The sequence below is a fragment of the Oenanthe melanoleuca genome, chromosome 5, assembly GCF_029582105.1.
Source record: "Oenanthe melanoleuca isolate GR-GAL-2019-014 chromosome 5, OMel1.0, whole genome shotgun sequence".
NCBI lineage: Eukaryota > Metazoa > Chordata > Aves > Passeriformes > Muscicapidae > Oenanthe > Oenanthe melanoleuca.
Window position 1 is genome coordinate 50,810,331 of NC_079339.1, and position 15,260 is coordinate 50,825,590.

Sequence of the window (15,260 nt, forward strand, 5' to 3'; positions counted from 1 at the left end):
TACTAGTATTGTGGAGCTGAGGCTATGTAATACTTTTCTTTCATAAACTTCTTCAGAATTCTACAATGTAAAAGTTTGGAAGAACTGTATATTTTTTTCCTTTACTTAACATAAGACACTCAGTATATATTTCAGTTAGGGCTTTGTTTTTTTTCCAGCCTCATGAAAAATGTGCTCAGTACTGCTTGTTTAGTAATGCATTACTCCATCTTTGGACTGCCACTGTGAATCAAGCAAGGACATGACATTTACCAAAAATGTTTTTAATCTCTTGGTAATTTCATGGTCTTTAGCATACAGCTTCACTCTGGCTCTCACAAGCAGGTACACACAACTCGGGTCTCTGGCAATGAATGGTCTGCAGGTCACAAATACCCCACAGCATTGGGGGGAAAGGTGACTCTGCTTACAAAACTTGCTTTTGTTGATCAAATTATCCATAAAGGAGTTAAAAGCCTCGAAGAGTATACTTCTGGCAAATGTCCTGTTTATACCTTAACAGCCCCAAAAGTTCACTTTTACAATAATTTATTGAAACTCGGCTCTTGTTTCCTATATAATTTGAACTTTAAAACAAGTCCACAGAAGCATTGTTTAAAAAAAACAAACAAAACAACCTAGGCCCATAAAATCTTTCAAAACAAGCATCAGACATGATAAAAAGAAGAAACAATTATGTGTTAAACTACTCCACTGTATTATCTGCAGGAGCAGCAAGGGTGACTTTGTCACTATGTCAGTTACTATGCTCAGACTGTACCAGGCATTACTCTTACACAGGAACAAAAATGTACCAAATTGTTTTAACTGTTTTAAAATTTTACAATAGCAGAGTAGTTTGTGCAGCTGTTGGCAAAATGTTGGCAAAAACTCACAGCTGACTGACTATTCAGCTGTGTATTTTAAAGGAAGGAAAGAAAACAGGAGCACTTACGTATTACATTAAATCAAAATTTAAGGAACCACTCTTCTGAAGAGCCTAACACTCTCTAAGGAATGCATTTTTAAGGAACCAAGAAGTCACTTAGGAGTCTCACCTTTCTTATGTGAACGTACTTGAACAACTCAGAATCCCCAAGTCTAGTGAGAATCTTTGTTACCTCAAGTGAGAAGTTCTTTGAGTATCATCAGTTCCATCTCTCCTTCAAAATTTTTCTTAATAGACATTTTAGTAAAAAAATCTCAACGTTTACTTTAAAGTACAGGAACTTCTGGAAGCACCAAGTAAAGACATCTGGCTTGACTAATGTTTGCAGTATACTGACCAATATTTTGGACTTTAAATAATGTTTTTTCACCCCTTTCTAATTCACAGATCTGCTTATTTTTTATTCCAATACTACAAATTTTAAAACAAATACTATGACTCTCCAGCAATCTATTTCTGGGTATGTGGTAAAAGATTACAAGCAGACAGTGTTGATTTCCTCTTCCATGAATTGTTATGCACAGCTAAATTTATTTCCTTGCCAATTATTTATTTTTATTTTTTTTTTTTTTTAAACACAGAAGTGATAACAAGCAATCTCCACCCAAGTCCCTCAGAAAACGGAGAGGACAGGTTCTTAAGTGTTAAATGGGACATGAGGGGGGAGGAAGAGATGAGAGCAAGGAGATTGAAGTAAAAAGTAGGTCTTGTCCATGCTTTCCTCTTGCAGAAAGATAATCCATTATCTTTAACCAGCTGTCACCCACAGAGATCTGAAGGTGAATTACTGGAGCACATTTTGCAGTGAGGTCTGTATTATTTATTCTGTAGTTATCAAGCATATACTTGAAGAAAGAGCTATCATTACCAATGTGCATAATGACATATTACAGCCACTGACACAAAAGATCATTGCTGCCATGTGTGCACAAGTGTGCACTGCTGTTTTAAAGACATCACTGCAAAGTGCCCTCTCTAAATACAAGTAAGAAATTAAAAGTGAAGAGTCTGAACAATTAAATGAGAGAGGAAATTAGGGCATAAGAGGAGGAGAATGGTATTTCTCAGTAGTATTAAGCAGCAAGACTCAGTCCACAAAAAAAGTTATTGTCATTACTTGACTGTCTGCTTTTTCTCCCACGGTACCTGCACAGTGTGCAGGCACCGGAGCATCTGAAACAACTACACAACACTTTGAGAGAAGTTTCCTCTGAAAAATGAACACATATTATAAACTGCTCACAGACACAGACAACCCTTGCCCCAGAAGGGCAGTGGACCATTACATTATATAGCGCTGTCAATGAATGCCTTCCTGACATAGCTGACAACATACGTTCTCTGAGAAGGGTATCTACCAGACTTCCAAGCATTTAGGAATATGAGAATTTTGAAGAATCTTACTATTTTCCAAGGGTTTTACTGTAAACAAAATACTTAAAGACACAGATATAAATTCATTGCAAGGAAAGTCAAGTGCCACTTCGGATACCTTCTAAGTATAAAACACCACTAATAAAGGACTGATTTCTTAGGTTTTGTCTCATTTGTGCATTGCAATCCTCATTTTGATAGCACTTCCGTATACCAATACGATTTTGAAACATTGAATTTGTTGTGCATTTTGGTCAGCTGAGTCCACTATCATCAATCAAGAATATCTGCATTACAACCATGTTGCAAGTCCAACTTCACGTAAGTCATGAGTTCTTAGTTTACAGAGGAAACAAAAAACCCCAGCTAGTATCTCCCATTAGATCTTCCTCTTCTGAGGAAGATTTGTTTCACCCTGTTGTTAGTAACTGCTTAGCCAGACTCCTTACAGTGTCAGATATAAGCATATTAGGAGCCCTATTAGATAGAGATCCTGTGTGATGTGGGAACATATCTAGTACAACAACTAAACCTATATTTTTAATAAGGATGATTCAGGCTCGCAGTCATGCAGGGATGGCAGGCTCTTCTGACAGCTCCATGGAGGAATGCTTTGAATAAGTGCTATCAAGGTTAACTAGATATAAGGAAACCACACTTGAGAAACAGCACTAAACAATAAATATAGGTACAAAGTTCTTAAAACCTGTTCTGGCAATTCACTGCCAGGAACAAAGAAACTGCTGCTTTCTTTAAATGCATGGAAGAAAAACATGAACAAAATTTAGTTTCCCTTCATTTACAAGCCTAGTTGCAAGCTTGTCAATATGTACGTTCAGACTGTGGTAAAATACCAGCCAAACAAGGGAACCACCTGAGATTATCAAAAAAAAACAAGTTGTGTGAACTACTTTATCTACAGCAAGAATAAGATGCCATTTCACATATTGCTTTTCATTCTGAAAAGTATGAAGAACAACTGTTTTCTATTAAAGCAGCCGTAATGTTAAATACATTTGTTAACCCAGGAAAAAATATACTGAACTACAGATTAAACTTAGGTTGGAAGGGACTTCTGGACATCAGAATCCACCCAAATCAAAGCTGAGATAGCATCAAAGTTCAATCAGGTGACAAAGACCTTGTCCAGCTGAGGTTTGTCACCAGGATAAAGAGTCTCTCACCTTTCTGGGTGACTCTTCCAGTGCACGACCATCCTCAGGGGAAGTGCTTTTATTTTTCTCCCACAAGGAGTTGGAATCCTCCTTGCCATAGCCTGTGTCCACTCTTTGTCCTTCTTGGCAGTGCACCCAGAAAGCATCTGCCACTGTTCTCCCTAACCACATATGTGGCAGTTGAGGACAGCAATGAGATTCCCCTTCTCCAGGCTGACTGGATCCAGGCATCTCAGGCTTTTTTTGCATCTCATGTACTTCAGGCCCTCACCACATCAGTGGTTTACTACTAGATTCACTTCAGTTTCCCAGTGTATTTTCTGTACTGGGAAGCCCTGAACTAGACACAATACTAGAGAAGTGGCCTCAGAAGAGTGTAAGGCTGCTGTCTAGATGGTCATTCCCCAACTTTTACAGCTGCACAGAGCAAAACTTGGCATTTGTCATGCTGAATTTTGTTATGCCTCACAGTATGAAGGAAGTATAATGCTGTACACAAAAGGAAGAGGATGGAATGTAGTATCTGCTATCCCCACCCTCAGAAAATGCCTGAAACATTAAACACAATCTTTATGATGTTTAACACTACCCACAAGAACAGGAAGTCTATACCTAGACAACCTGCAGCTTTGGTTGTGTCAGGATAAACGAGGGCAGCTTCTCCTGGTCTGAGCCACCTAAATGCATGCATACCTTTAACACTGATGAAAATTACTGCAAAGCCCTTTCCTAAGGGCAGTAAAAGCTTCTTCACAAATAGCTTTTAATTTTCTTAATTAAAAATCTCCCACTTCCCTCCTTCCCAAAATGTCAGGGCTTTTATCTTTACAATTCACATCCGAGTCAACTTCAGGATGCACAAGGACTGATTATTTCTAGCCATAGATGTAAACCTGACTAAGTCATGCCTGCCAGGGTCAAGCCTGCCCAGTATAGCCCTGCTGGTACAGCACTGCCTCCAATCCAGTAAATCCTGCTGGCCCACAATAACAAAAACAGACTGATAACCGGAGTTCAGTTGCCTTAATAACCAGTAAATATTTCTAAGGGTAAGATAAAGACAGTGTGTGGACCTGATACAGCCTCCAGTTAGGCATCCCCACACCATGTTGTCCTATGTTATCTGGAGTACCAGGCCAGAAGAACCACAGTTTAAAAACAGCTGTGTGTATATTGACATTATTCCCAACTTAAATATCAACTGTTCAGGAAACCAAAGGCTGAATTAACTGGTAATGGAAATCTTCAATTACATACCAGAGTAAGTTAACACAGTCAAACTTAATTCCTCTTATGCAGGAATATGATGCCACATGACCTAAGGCATTTTATACAACTAGTTAAAGCTGGTCTGGAAGGAAAATGTGTGTGCCTCTTCCCTGTGACACAGCTGACCTGCAACTTCTCAGAAAGTCTGCTCTGACAGATGAAGAGTTGTGAGTTTACAGCAAATATCTATTACCTATTAAAGGCAGAAATATTAAACACCACAGGCTCCAACCTTCACTCTCCACTTACAACCCAAAATCTACCAGTTACTGGATCACTTTTACATGCACAGCCTGTTGTACATGTAAAACTCTTCTCACAGCCTCCTTGAGGAAGTCCCATAGTTCTGAACCACAAAAATGTAATTTCCTTCAAGGTGTGTAACTTGAGAGTGATCCAGGTCAACAATGCCACCCTAAAAGGAACCACTGATAGGGAGAACACAGTGAGATTTCCTCCTTAGCTTAAAGAGCGTATAAACTAAAAAGAAAGAAAATGTGGTCAGATATTACATTCCCATTTCACACTGACATAATGCAAGCAATCACAGACTAGCCACAGAAACCTAAATCCTTAATTTAAAAATTTCAGTACAAACTTCTTACTGAAGTACACCTAACTATAGGGAAAATACCTAACAATAGGAAAAATTTGCTCATTCTCCTTCAGATCCAGAGTCTAAAAATGGCCAGAAGCCTGTAGAACAAAGGCTGCAGGGCTTGCACCCTGGGTATCCATCTCTCAGGGCTCATAAGAGACAGAGCACAGCCATGATACACAGAAATGGGGGTGGAAGGAACAACAACACAGGACAACCTAACTAACCCTATCAGAAAAAGAGCTAAATCTAAACACTAAGACTAAACACGCATCTTAAAAAGCAAACCTTTGGGAACATATTTCAAAATTATATAATAGGATCTTCATGCCTGAAGTCACCCTCCTGCTTTTTCTACTCTGCCTTAATTACAGTAAAATAAAAGATACTCTGAACACTCCAGCTTCCTGTATTGATAATCCAAGTCACACGGGCAGCAATAAGGCTGGCAGCACATAGAAAAGCTCCATGAAGAAGCCAACTTTTGAGGAGAGATATGCAAAATGAAGATCACAGAAGCCATGTTACAGCACCAGAAATCCTAACATGTGCAAGGCAGTGGAGACAATCCCCATCCACTCCCAAGGTACACATCAAACATCTGTAAGAAGTAGTGGGGGAACCAGGGATAGAGGAATTCCTCAGAAGTGGGAAAAATATTCCAGATGTCCCATGAGTATTACTATGCAATTACTAGAAACCTTGCCCTTCCTCAGATGAGGACAGAGATTTCGTAGGCATAGGGTTTAGTTCTTAGGCTATGGGACCATTACTGGCAGGGAAATCATAATATACAACCCCCATACTTCTATAGTGGTTTCTATGCTTTGGGTAAAGCTATACCTCCTGTAAAAAGAACAAATCCACATCCCACAAACTACAGAGTCCCAAGTAAAAGTACAATATTGCCAGACTAGCTGCAACACTTCTTTAAGACTACCTACTCCAGTGAGTTTAACACAGGTGTCATCTTATGTGTTACTTAACCTTTCACCAAATCTTTTGAAGACAATTAGCAAAATATAACTCAGGTTTAAGCTGAAGTAAAAGCCCAGACAGAATTTTGTATTGACTTTTCCAAAACCCTGAGCATGCACATCTCACTAAACTGGCATAAACACATTCCAAGCAGGACTTCACAAAGCAATTATCCATGTTTATTTTTATGCTGGAGAACAATTATAAAGTACGAAAAGAATTTTGGATACATTTGAAATTGGTGCTGCTTCTGATCTTTTCTCAGCCTTTTAGGGAAAGCAGCTATACATATTCACCACTCAATGGCATTGCACTCAAACAAATTAAGAGCTATACCTCAGACTTCAGTAATGCACACTTGATTAATAAATTTCACACTACTGAATATTTGGTAAAATATCCCTACCATTCTCTAAAGCTCAGACTCCTTTACAGATGTCTTGGGTTGGTTATCCAGAGGTACTAATCACACTTGAAGCTTTAGGCCATGGTTAAGTAATAACACGTTTCAGTGTTAAGACCCTGATGACATGAATGATAGAAATAAAGATCTCAGGCACTTCAGGATGCCTAAGGCCTCAGCTGGAAATGATGGATGCACACACTTAATCTGAATGCACTCTAAGTATATCTACAGACATGATTACTGAGGTCTATGCAAAATCAGGGCTTAAGAAAACAGTGTGTAGTTTCCTACTGAAGAAAGCTACATTCATTATAGTGAACAAGATCTTTATAAATGAAAGCCTGCATTCTGGCAATCTGCATATGCTGATGAGAAAAATAGGATGGAAGCTTTTAGTGTTAGGAGACAGCTAAAAAATGAACAGATCACATTGAATCACAGAGCAAATGTACATAAAAATTCTCAGACCTGGAGAATTTTTAAAATTAAATCCCTTTTCTTAAAAAAAAAAATTGAAAAAAAATAAAATAAAATGCAAAACCCCCTAGCACTTCAGTGGGATATAACAGCGAGCATGGTTGGTAAAATCAAGAATACATTGCATCTCTCAAACCCACTATATGAAAGAGTTAGGAAAAAAATGTCAACTCTATTTAAAGTATTATCAGAAGAAACAAAAATCTAAAAAGCTTTAACAAGTCTCTTATATGTTTCTAAGCAATTTATTTGTGGTTCACCTTCCTACTAATTTTTTCAGACTTTGGTAATGAAAAAGATGGACCCATAAATTTTTTCATAATCCTAGGCACTGCATTCTGTTAATGGCTAGATAAATTTGCAATTGTTAAGTATTATAATTCTTCTTTTCTGTAATACCCATCTTAAACCAGCATGCATGAGTTGCCTCCAATTACAAGCAGGGAAAAAATGTAATTTTTTATAAATTTAAAGAATCTGTAGTTTAACATTCCCAGCTAATCTTGCAGAAGTAACTTGCTAAAAGAAGCTGATAAAACAAGTCTTTTCAGTTCTGATTCACGTAGTTAAAATCATTTGTTCTAGTACGTGTGGAAGAAACGGATTCCTTCCCACACATTAACTGTTTGCAAAAATAGATTAGTTTAACTTAATTTGATAAAAAAGTTCATTGTACTGGATCTGTTGACTAAACCAATTTCCAAGCCATTTTCACTGATAATGCATAACTCTGAAGCCCATGCAAGTATTATTGAGTATAATATATAATTACTTGAGTAATTTTTGAGTCATTTTTTTGGCAAAATATTGTATCTTAATATTATCTGTGAAAAATCAATATGAAAATAATTTAGATTTGCAAGTGAAATGACAGAAAGAAGTTAGATTTATGGATGCTCATGAAATCATACTTCTGCATTACAATCTTATGCTTTATCATGTACCATCAGTGAGAAACTACTAGCTGCACAAAGACAAACTTACCAGTGACTTATTTACCCCTTTCTGAATTTTCATAGATAAACAAAATTTAAATGCAAAATATAGATCACAGCCTTCAATATATCACATAATTCCTCAAGCTCTAACTGAAGACTGGTGCTATTTATTAGTACCTTCATCCACAGGAGAAAAGCAATATCAACTTCCTTCAATGGGACAAAAGACAATCTTCACCCAGGCCATCTGTCACTTTAACAGCACATGCCAATGGGCCTCTCATCCTCCAGACCATGTTACTTTGCCACTACTAAAACATGACTGCAGCATTCAGTGCCAGTGCTTCACAGCATGAAGTTTTACAGAAAAAGTCATTAAAAGATTCTGCCTCATTCCAAAAATAACAGATTAAAACAGATGTCCTGTAAAGAGTCCATCATCATACAGCAGCAGGATTTTAACCACATGACCTCATGTCACTAGACTACAATGCTGTCAAAGCTAACATAGCAGTGTGGGCTACTTCAACAAGAATTAATCCTAATATACACATTTGAAAAGAACAAAACCAGTTTCCCCAAAGCAGAGAATGCAGGAAACTGGGATTCAGCACCCAGGGTTGCACTGTTCTGCCAGATGACCACCATGACCTCGTTACAGAAGGTGATCCAAGCCATGGTGCCCCATCCATGACCACAGGAAAGCCTTCAAGAGCAGGGAAGAGTTCCAGCTGCATCCACACTGGGCAAAAACCCCCATGGTCACCATCACCACTCACCTTTCCAGAACATGTGCAAGGCACCTGTAGCTGCACCCTGCCCCAGTGGGCCCCCAGTCCACACTCTCCTGCTGTAGCTCCAGTATAAGGGATTGTAACAGGCTTTGGTGGATAGGGGATGATACAGAGGAAACTTAGCCAAAATCTGAAATTCAGTTTTCTTGTTCATCAGCTGACTTCATTATCCAACCACTGTCACTTCACATACGTGCCCAACAGGCTTATCACCCACTGCACAGCTTCTGCCTGAACAGAAAAGGATATTATACAAGCTGGCAGAGCCTGAGGTCCCTTCCTGGATTTTTCTGTGTGCTTCTGCAAGTAGGGGAGGAGGGAGTAGTGCCAAAGGGAAGGAAGAGAGGAATTTATGCCCTCAAGTCAAGAGATATGACGTGTTATCAAGTGACAGTTTTTCCTGGTGTAACCTCAAAAGACCAACAGATCCTCAAAAGCAACCCTAAAAGTCCATCAGCTCTGAGGTCATCTCACAAATACTTAAGGCTAGTTCTGCCTCCCACACTTGCTACACATTGTGTCCCTGCCCTTTTACCTAGTATTTCTTCTAGTACAGCAGTTCCTGTGGCAGAGGACTAGGTCAACCCTGCAGCTACTTTAGAAGATGCTCTAATTCAGACTGGAAAAAACCTTTCTCAGGCTCACACGTACACTTCTGAACCCAGCTGCTCTCAGGCTGAGAGAACAGGCTCTACACTGTTCTGACAGAAAGGCCACACTGCAAGGTCATCCCTTCCCCAATTAGGTATTTTTTTATCCGAAAGCTTAAGGTGCTTTTTAAGCACAACTGGAAGGAGGAAAGACTGGACCTCAGTCAGAGTCAACTGGCAAAGCTCACAGAGCCCCTCCAAATGGGAAGATCCAAACTTGAAGCACCAGTCCTGACAGTGACCTAAAGTTGTGAATCACTGCACCAGCACAGCAGCCCTTCCCAGTCAATGTTCTGTGCATGATTTTTTCCATCTATGGGCCAGAGTCAAGAGTAACAAATATATACCCAAAAGTGGCAGTTCAGGGCCAGGCTAGAGGCTGCTATGAGCACTCTGTGTGTACATTTTTTTTCTCCCCTAGTCCAGACTGCGAATATATTGATGTTACTACAACAGCATCCACTGCCTATTATGCCAGACTGTCTTCAAGAGCTCAGCAGCAGGTACCAAGCTGGCCTACTTGTGCTAATCACCTGCATCTTCTTCATTTTCCCCATAGCTTCAGCATCCTTAAAGATCCTCTCAGGAAAAAAAGAAAAACAAACACAGGGACAAAAAACTTCACCACCACTATCCAAAAGCAGAACACTACTCTAGCTGGGTAGCAGACCTTGGACAAGCTGAGAACACAGAAGGTAAGCCAGCATTCAGACAGCTCATAATAAATGAGGAGAAACAGTCCACATCTTGTGAGCCTGCTTCAAACAAAAGAAAACAAACACATATCAGTCTAAACTACTCTGACATGGGTTTTGAGGTGTTGTCATAAGAGAACCAGCCAGTACATAGCCTGAGAGTGAGACAACACTGAATGAAGTGTATGGGGACACGTGCCACCTTGTCCTCTGCAGCAGGCCAGAAGTCTGAAACAGGGTCAGAGGAACAAAGGCTGAAGCAAGAGAGGCCATGCAGCACCAGGATCATTTTGAATACAAATAGGGCCCACTCCTGTGAGATTCTCCTCTCAGCATGTTTGACTACTGGCTGCAAACTGTGACAAGTAGCTGTCCAAAAACAGAGCAGCCGGTTGCGCCAGTCCCTGGTGACTGGAAGGCAGGGGCAGTGAGCACCAGCCACAGCCAGCTAAGATAACTCCTGAAAAACAAGGTGATGTCAAAGCAGCACAGAAGTGATGCCAGCCAGCAAGGTGCCCTGCATGCAGCAATGCTAGCACAGGGTTATGCAAGACCAAATGCTTCAGTATGAGAACAAGAGACTCCATAGGGAGGAACACACTGTACCTGAAAGCTAAAGGACAGGTGGTGCACAGACACCTGAGCTGTGACTGTGCTGCTCCAGCACTCCTGGACTTCTCTCCTTGCCAGGATAAACAAGGGACAGCATACATTTTCTGCAGGAAGAGTCTCTTGGGACATCCCTCTGCAGTGTATGGACAATACCACACTGCAGCACCCTCAGTCCATCAGGTAAGTCCAAAGTCCATGCAGCTTCTTCTGTGCCTGCTGATAGCTTCAGGTAGTCTCACTTTCAGAGAGGAAGGAGCAAAGCCAACTAGAATAAACAGGACTCGTCACTATTTCTCACTCTAGGAGCAGCAGATGCAGCAACAGCTCAAGAGACACTAAGCAAAGATTTGGAAAGTTCTTTCTGAATATGTAGACATGGGTCTGTTACCTCAAAGACTTGGATTCAATTCCCACTAAGAATACTGAGTATTATTTCAATATCTATTATATAAACAATATAAGAGTGATAACCAACTGGGTGAGAGCTTATCCAACGGAAGTTATAAAAAAAAAGTAACTAGAAGAAAGGACTTTGTACTCTTAACTTGCAATTCAGCTAGCTCTTCTCCAAAGACACTTGGCATAAAGGTAAGTGTATTATACTTCCAGTATAGGGAAAGAACAGTCTGTTTGAAAGCTCCATTCACCATGGGAAAGCTATAATTGACAAGGTTAAAACGGCAGATTCTTACAAGATTTGTAAAGCAATAGAAGCCACAAGCTGCCTCAAGGCAAAGGACCACACCCTGCGCCCTTCTATGGTTAGCAAATAGGAAGAAGATTTTGATGAAATAAGCCTGTGGCAGGACTACCAGGAAGCAGCAGAGGAATTAATAGGACAGAAGCAATGGGATGCACCATTTGGAGTTTATCAGCCTCCACACATGAGGTACAAGGCTTCCACAGATGTTGAATAGAGAAGAAGTGGCCTAAGTCTCACAAGATGAACATGGGGCTTAATTTTCTGGATTCCCCATTTCTCCAGCATCCACCAGCTACAGCATACGAGCAGCACCATGCTCTGTCAGAAAGCAGAGATATCCATATCCAGCAACTTCACCACACAACTCAGAATCTCCTCTGCACCCAACAGCAATAAAAAAATCCTGCCTCAACTACCACACCTGAACTCTATTTTCTTTAGCCAATTAAGAAGGCAAGCAAGTCCATTAGCCACGGTGAATCATTTTAAGGGAATTTTATATGTGTGATACCTCACACCCAGTTTTAAAATCAAAATCGTAAAATTGTATATAGCTCATCTTAATTCAAACTTAATACCTATGCAGCTTATTTCCATTGTCAGTGGTAAGTCTCCATTTTGTCAAAAGGAAATTCCTTCTGTCTCCAGCTGATAAATCAACACTGATCTTCAAAGTACATCCCAAATATTTAACTACACTCTGATGCTTCTGCAGACACATAACAGCACAGAAAACTTGTGCACATTAATCCAGAATATCTTCTAACAGCAAATCAGGCTGTAATTAAGACACATCATGACATAAGGAAGATTAGTGTGTTTGGCATGATATCTTCCTTATTAGCTGGAGGCAGAAACAAGTTCCTTGTCAGTGGAAACACACTGTGAGGGCATTAGGACACGGATAAAAGGTGTCTCCTTGCTGGCACTTATTTGTTTTTTAACAGCTTGAAGGAAAGGAAGGAAGACACAGTATCAACTGTAATTGGTATTAAGGGTATCCCTTGTTGATGGAACACCAAAATACAGTCCAGACTTAGGCCCACCCCCTTACCATCAAGAGCCTGGATTATAAACTTTTATCCCTACACTGCAGCACCAGATGGTAGCTCACATACATTTCAATTATTTATTGAATAGGCACTTTGTTATACCAGGGTAATCCCACACTGCAGTAAAACCTACACACTGTTTTTATTGCAAGCTATACTTTTCATCAAGTCAGTAACCTTTTCACATTCAGTGAACACACTAAATAGAATTAAAAGAAGCGATTTTATAAACAATTGGATAATCGGCCTCTCTATCACACAGAAAATGACAACGCTGGGATCAATCAGTAAGACACAACCACCAGCAGCGCTATAGAAAAAGCACATCATTCTCTAGCCTGCCCCAAATCCTTCCAACTTCAGTTTTCAAAGTATGCTGCAGTCTGATCTACCACACTTAACAATTTGCTGGTGCTCACTCCTTCAAGCCATCAGCCTGAAAACAAAAAGCCTTGAATGCTCTTTGCAGAAGACATACAAAGCTCCCATGACAAAACAAATAATCAATGTTCCCCAGGCTGCAGCCTTGCGGGGCAGATGTGATAAAGTGGTTAATTATTCAGTTGGCAATCGCATTACTGACGTCAATAGAAGAGTCCAGGAAGTGAATCCTCTTAGTTTGTTAGTGTATGACAAAGAGTGGTGGTCCCCACAGAAATTAAGGAGAACCAGCTGTCCCTTCATGTTAGTGCTCTGGTCTCTAGTGCTAAGGACACACATTTGCATTTACTGAAGTAAATCTGCCCCTCCCTCTCCCTTAGGAAATCCTTTGTTTTGTTGGTTGGGGGTTTTTTTTGTTGTTTTTTGGTTTTTTAAAGAGTGCTCTTTTAAAGCCTAATTAACTGTACATGCATGGAACAGCTGATAAACGGGACAACATCCTCGTGAGCAATGATCTCTCCTCCCTCCCCTTCAGTTCTTATTCCATGGAGAAGTTAAGTCACCTTCGTCATACATTATTATTCATAACTTACTCAGCTGAATAAACCAGTCAGCCACCATGGCCATTTTAACATAAATTCATTTAGACATGCAGCAGGGAAGGATCTCTGCTCTCCACATACCTCTAGTCAATAGCCCTAACTAAACAACATTGGATAGAAAACTTTTATCCTAAGTGCCATCAAAAGTACCCACATTTTCTTTTGTCAGCACGCTCCAGACTATTGGAGGTCTCTCGTTATCAGGCTGCTTAACAGTAGGGAACCATTAAACAAAGCTCTCAGAAAGGCTGCCTAGAAATACTCTGTCCTTGGGGGGCATGCCCAAATTAAAAAAAGACTGCATGATGAACGGGAACTGTTGTTTCTTGGAGCCACACACACACACGCCCTCTCTAAAGCATCGAGCCGGCACCAGAGCAACATTTCAAAGCCTGAGCCCGGTGCTCTCCCCGCCTCCCCTCCCCCAGGTAGGAAACCCTCCGAGAAGCGCTGGATTAGCCTGACATTTCGGGCTAAGCCGAGCAGGGTTTCAGGCCAAGGACACTCCGCTGCTGCTCCTGCTGCCGGCTGCCAAGCGGTTCGCCGGGGACCGAGGGAGGAGACCCGGAGGGTCAAGGCCCGGCTGGCGGCGGGGGTGTTCCCCAGGGAGGCGCCGCATCCAGGGGCGGCGTCTGCGGCCGCTGCCGGGAGCGGCGGTGGGAGCGCACGGCGGGGCCGCCCCCGCTCGGCCCGCCGCCCCTCAGCCGGGCACCGCGCACGGCCCCGCACCCGGCCCGCGGCCCCCGCCCGGGCTCACCCCACTCGAGGAAGTCGGACACGTATCGGTCGCGGCGGAGCGGCGAGTCGCGGCTGCACTCGGCGTAGACGCCGACCAGGAGGTCGAGCAGGGTCTCCACGCTCAGCACGCTGTCGTGCCCCTGCGGCCCGTCCAGCACCAGCTGCTCCAGCCGCTTCAGCCGCACCTTGGCCGACATGGTGCCGCTCGGGCGGCGGGCGCGGGGCACGGACGGGACGGGGCGAAGCGAAGGCCCCGGAGCTCAGCCGCGCTCAGCCGCCGCGCGCCGCCTCCCGCGGCCGAGCGGCTCCTTCCACGGGCTCCGCCTCGGGCACGGACGGTCCATGGGCCGGACCCGGCCACCCCCCGCCCCGCTCCGCTGCGGCCTCGCCCCGGCGCCGGGGAAGGGCCGATCCCGCTCCCGATCCCGCTCCTCCTCCCCGGGCCCGGCGCGTCCCTCGGAGCGGCTCCGGCCACGCCCACCGCGCGGCGCCCGCGCGCTCCGACGTGGGCAGGGCCGCGCGAAGCCGCGCAGGAAGGTTGGGCCGGGCGGCGCCCCGTAGCGGCAGATTCGACACGGAGGGCGCGAGGGGCGGCGTGGGCTGCGTGTCCGCGTCGGCACTTTCGTGCGTGTATGTGTCTTTGTGTGTGTGTCTGCTTGTCTGTGTGCGTCCGTGTATTTGTGTGCGTGTGTGTTACCCTCAGTCGGGACGTTCTGTGGTGTCACATCTGTGTGTGCTTTATACACGACAAAGGAGCCGCAGTCAGTGGAGGGGCAGCAGCCACATCCCTCCCTGACGGACATGCTGCACTAACGGGCTCCAAGCACGCAGCACATGGCGATGTTGGTGTCTGTCTACGTGCACGGAATCACAGGCTCTTGGAATGGGCC

The 15,260-nt window shown here is 42.8% G+C and overlaps 1 protein-coding gene across 6 annotated transcripts in view; it reads right to left on the reverse strand.

Moving 5' to 3' along the window:
* Positions 1-14,865, reverse strand: part of CDC42BPB (CDC42 binding protein kinase beta) — an 88,703-nt gene extending 73,838 nt beyond the window's left edge. For 5 of the 6 annotated variants that reach the window (XM_056492398.1, XM_056492397.1, XM_056492396.1 and 2 more), the window contains exon 1: positions 14,390-14,811. In XM_056492398.1, the coding sequence (XP_056348373.1) occupies positions 14,390-14,567 (178 nt within the window). In that variant the 5' untranslated portion in view covers positions 14,568-14,811. Of the gene's footprint in view, positions 1-14,389 lie in introns of all 6 variants that reach the window. The other variant, XM_056492392.1, reaches the window with a different exon arrangement.
* Positions 14,866-15,260: the final 395 nt, after the last annotated feature.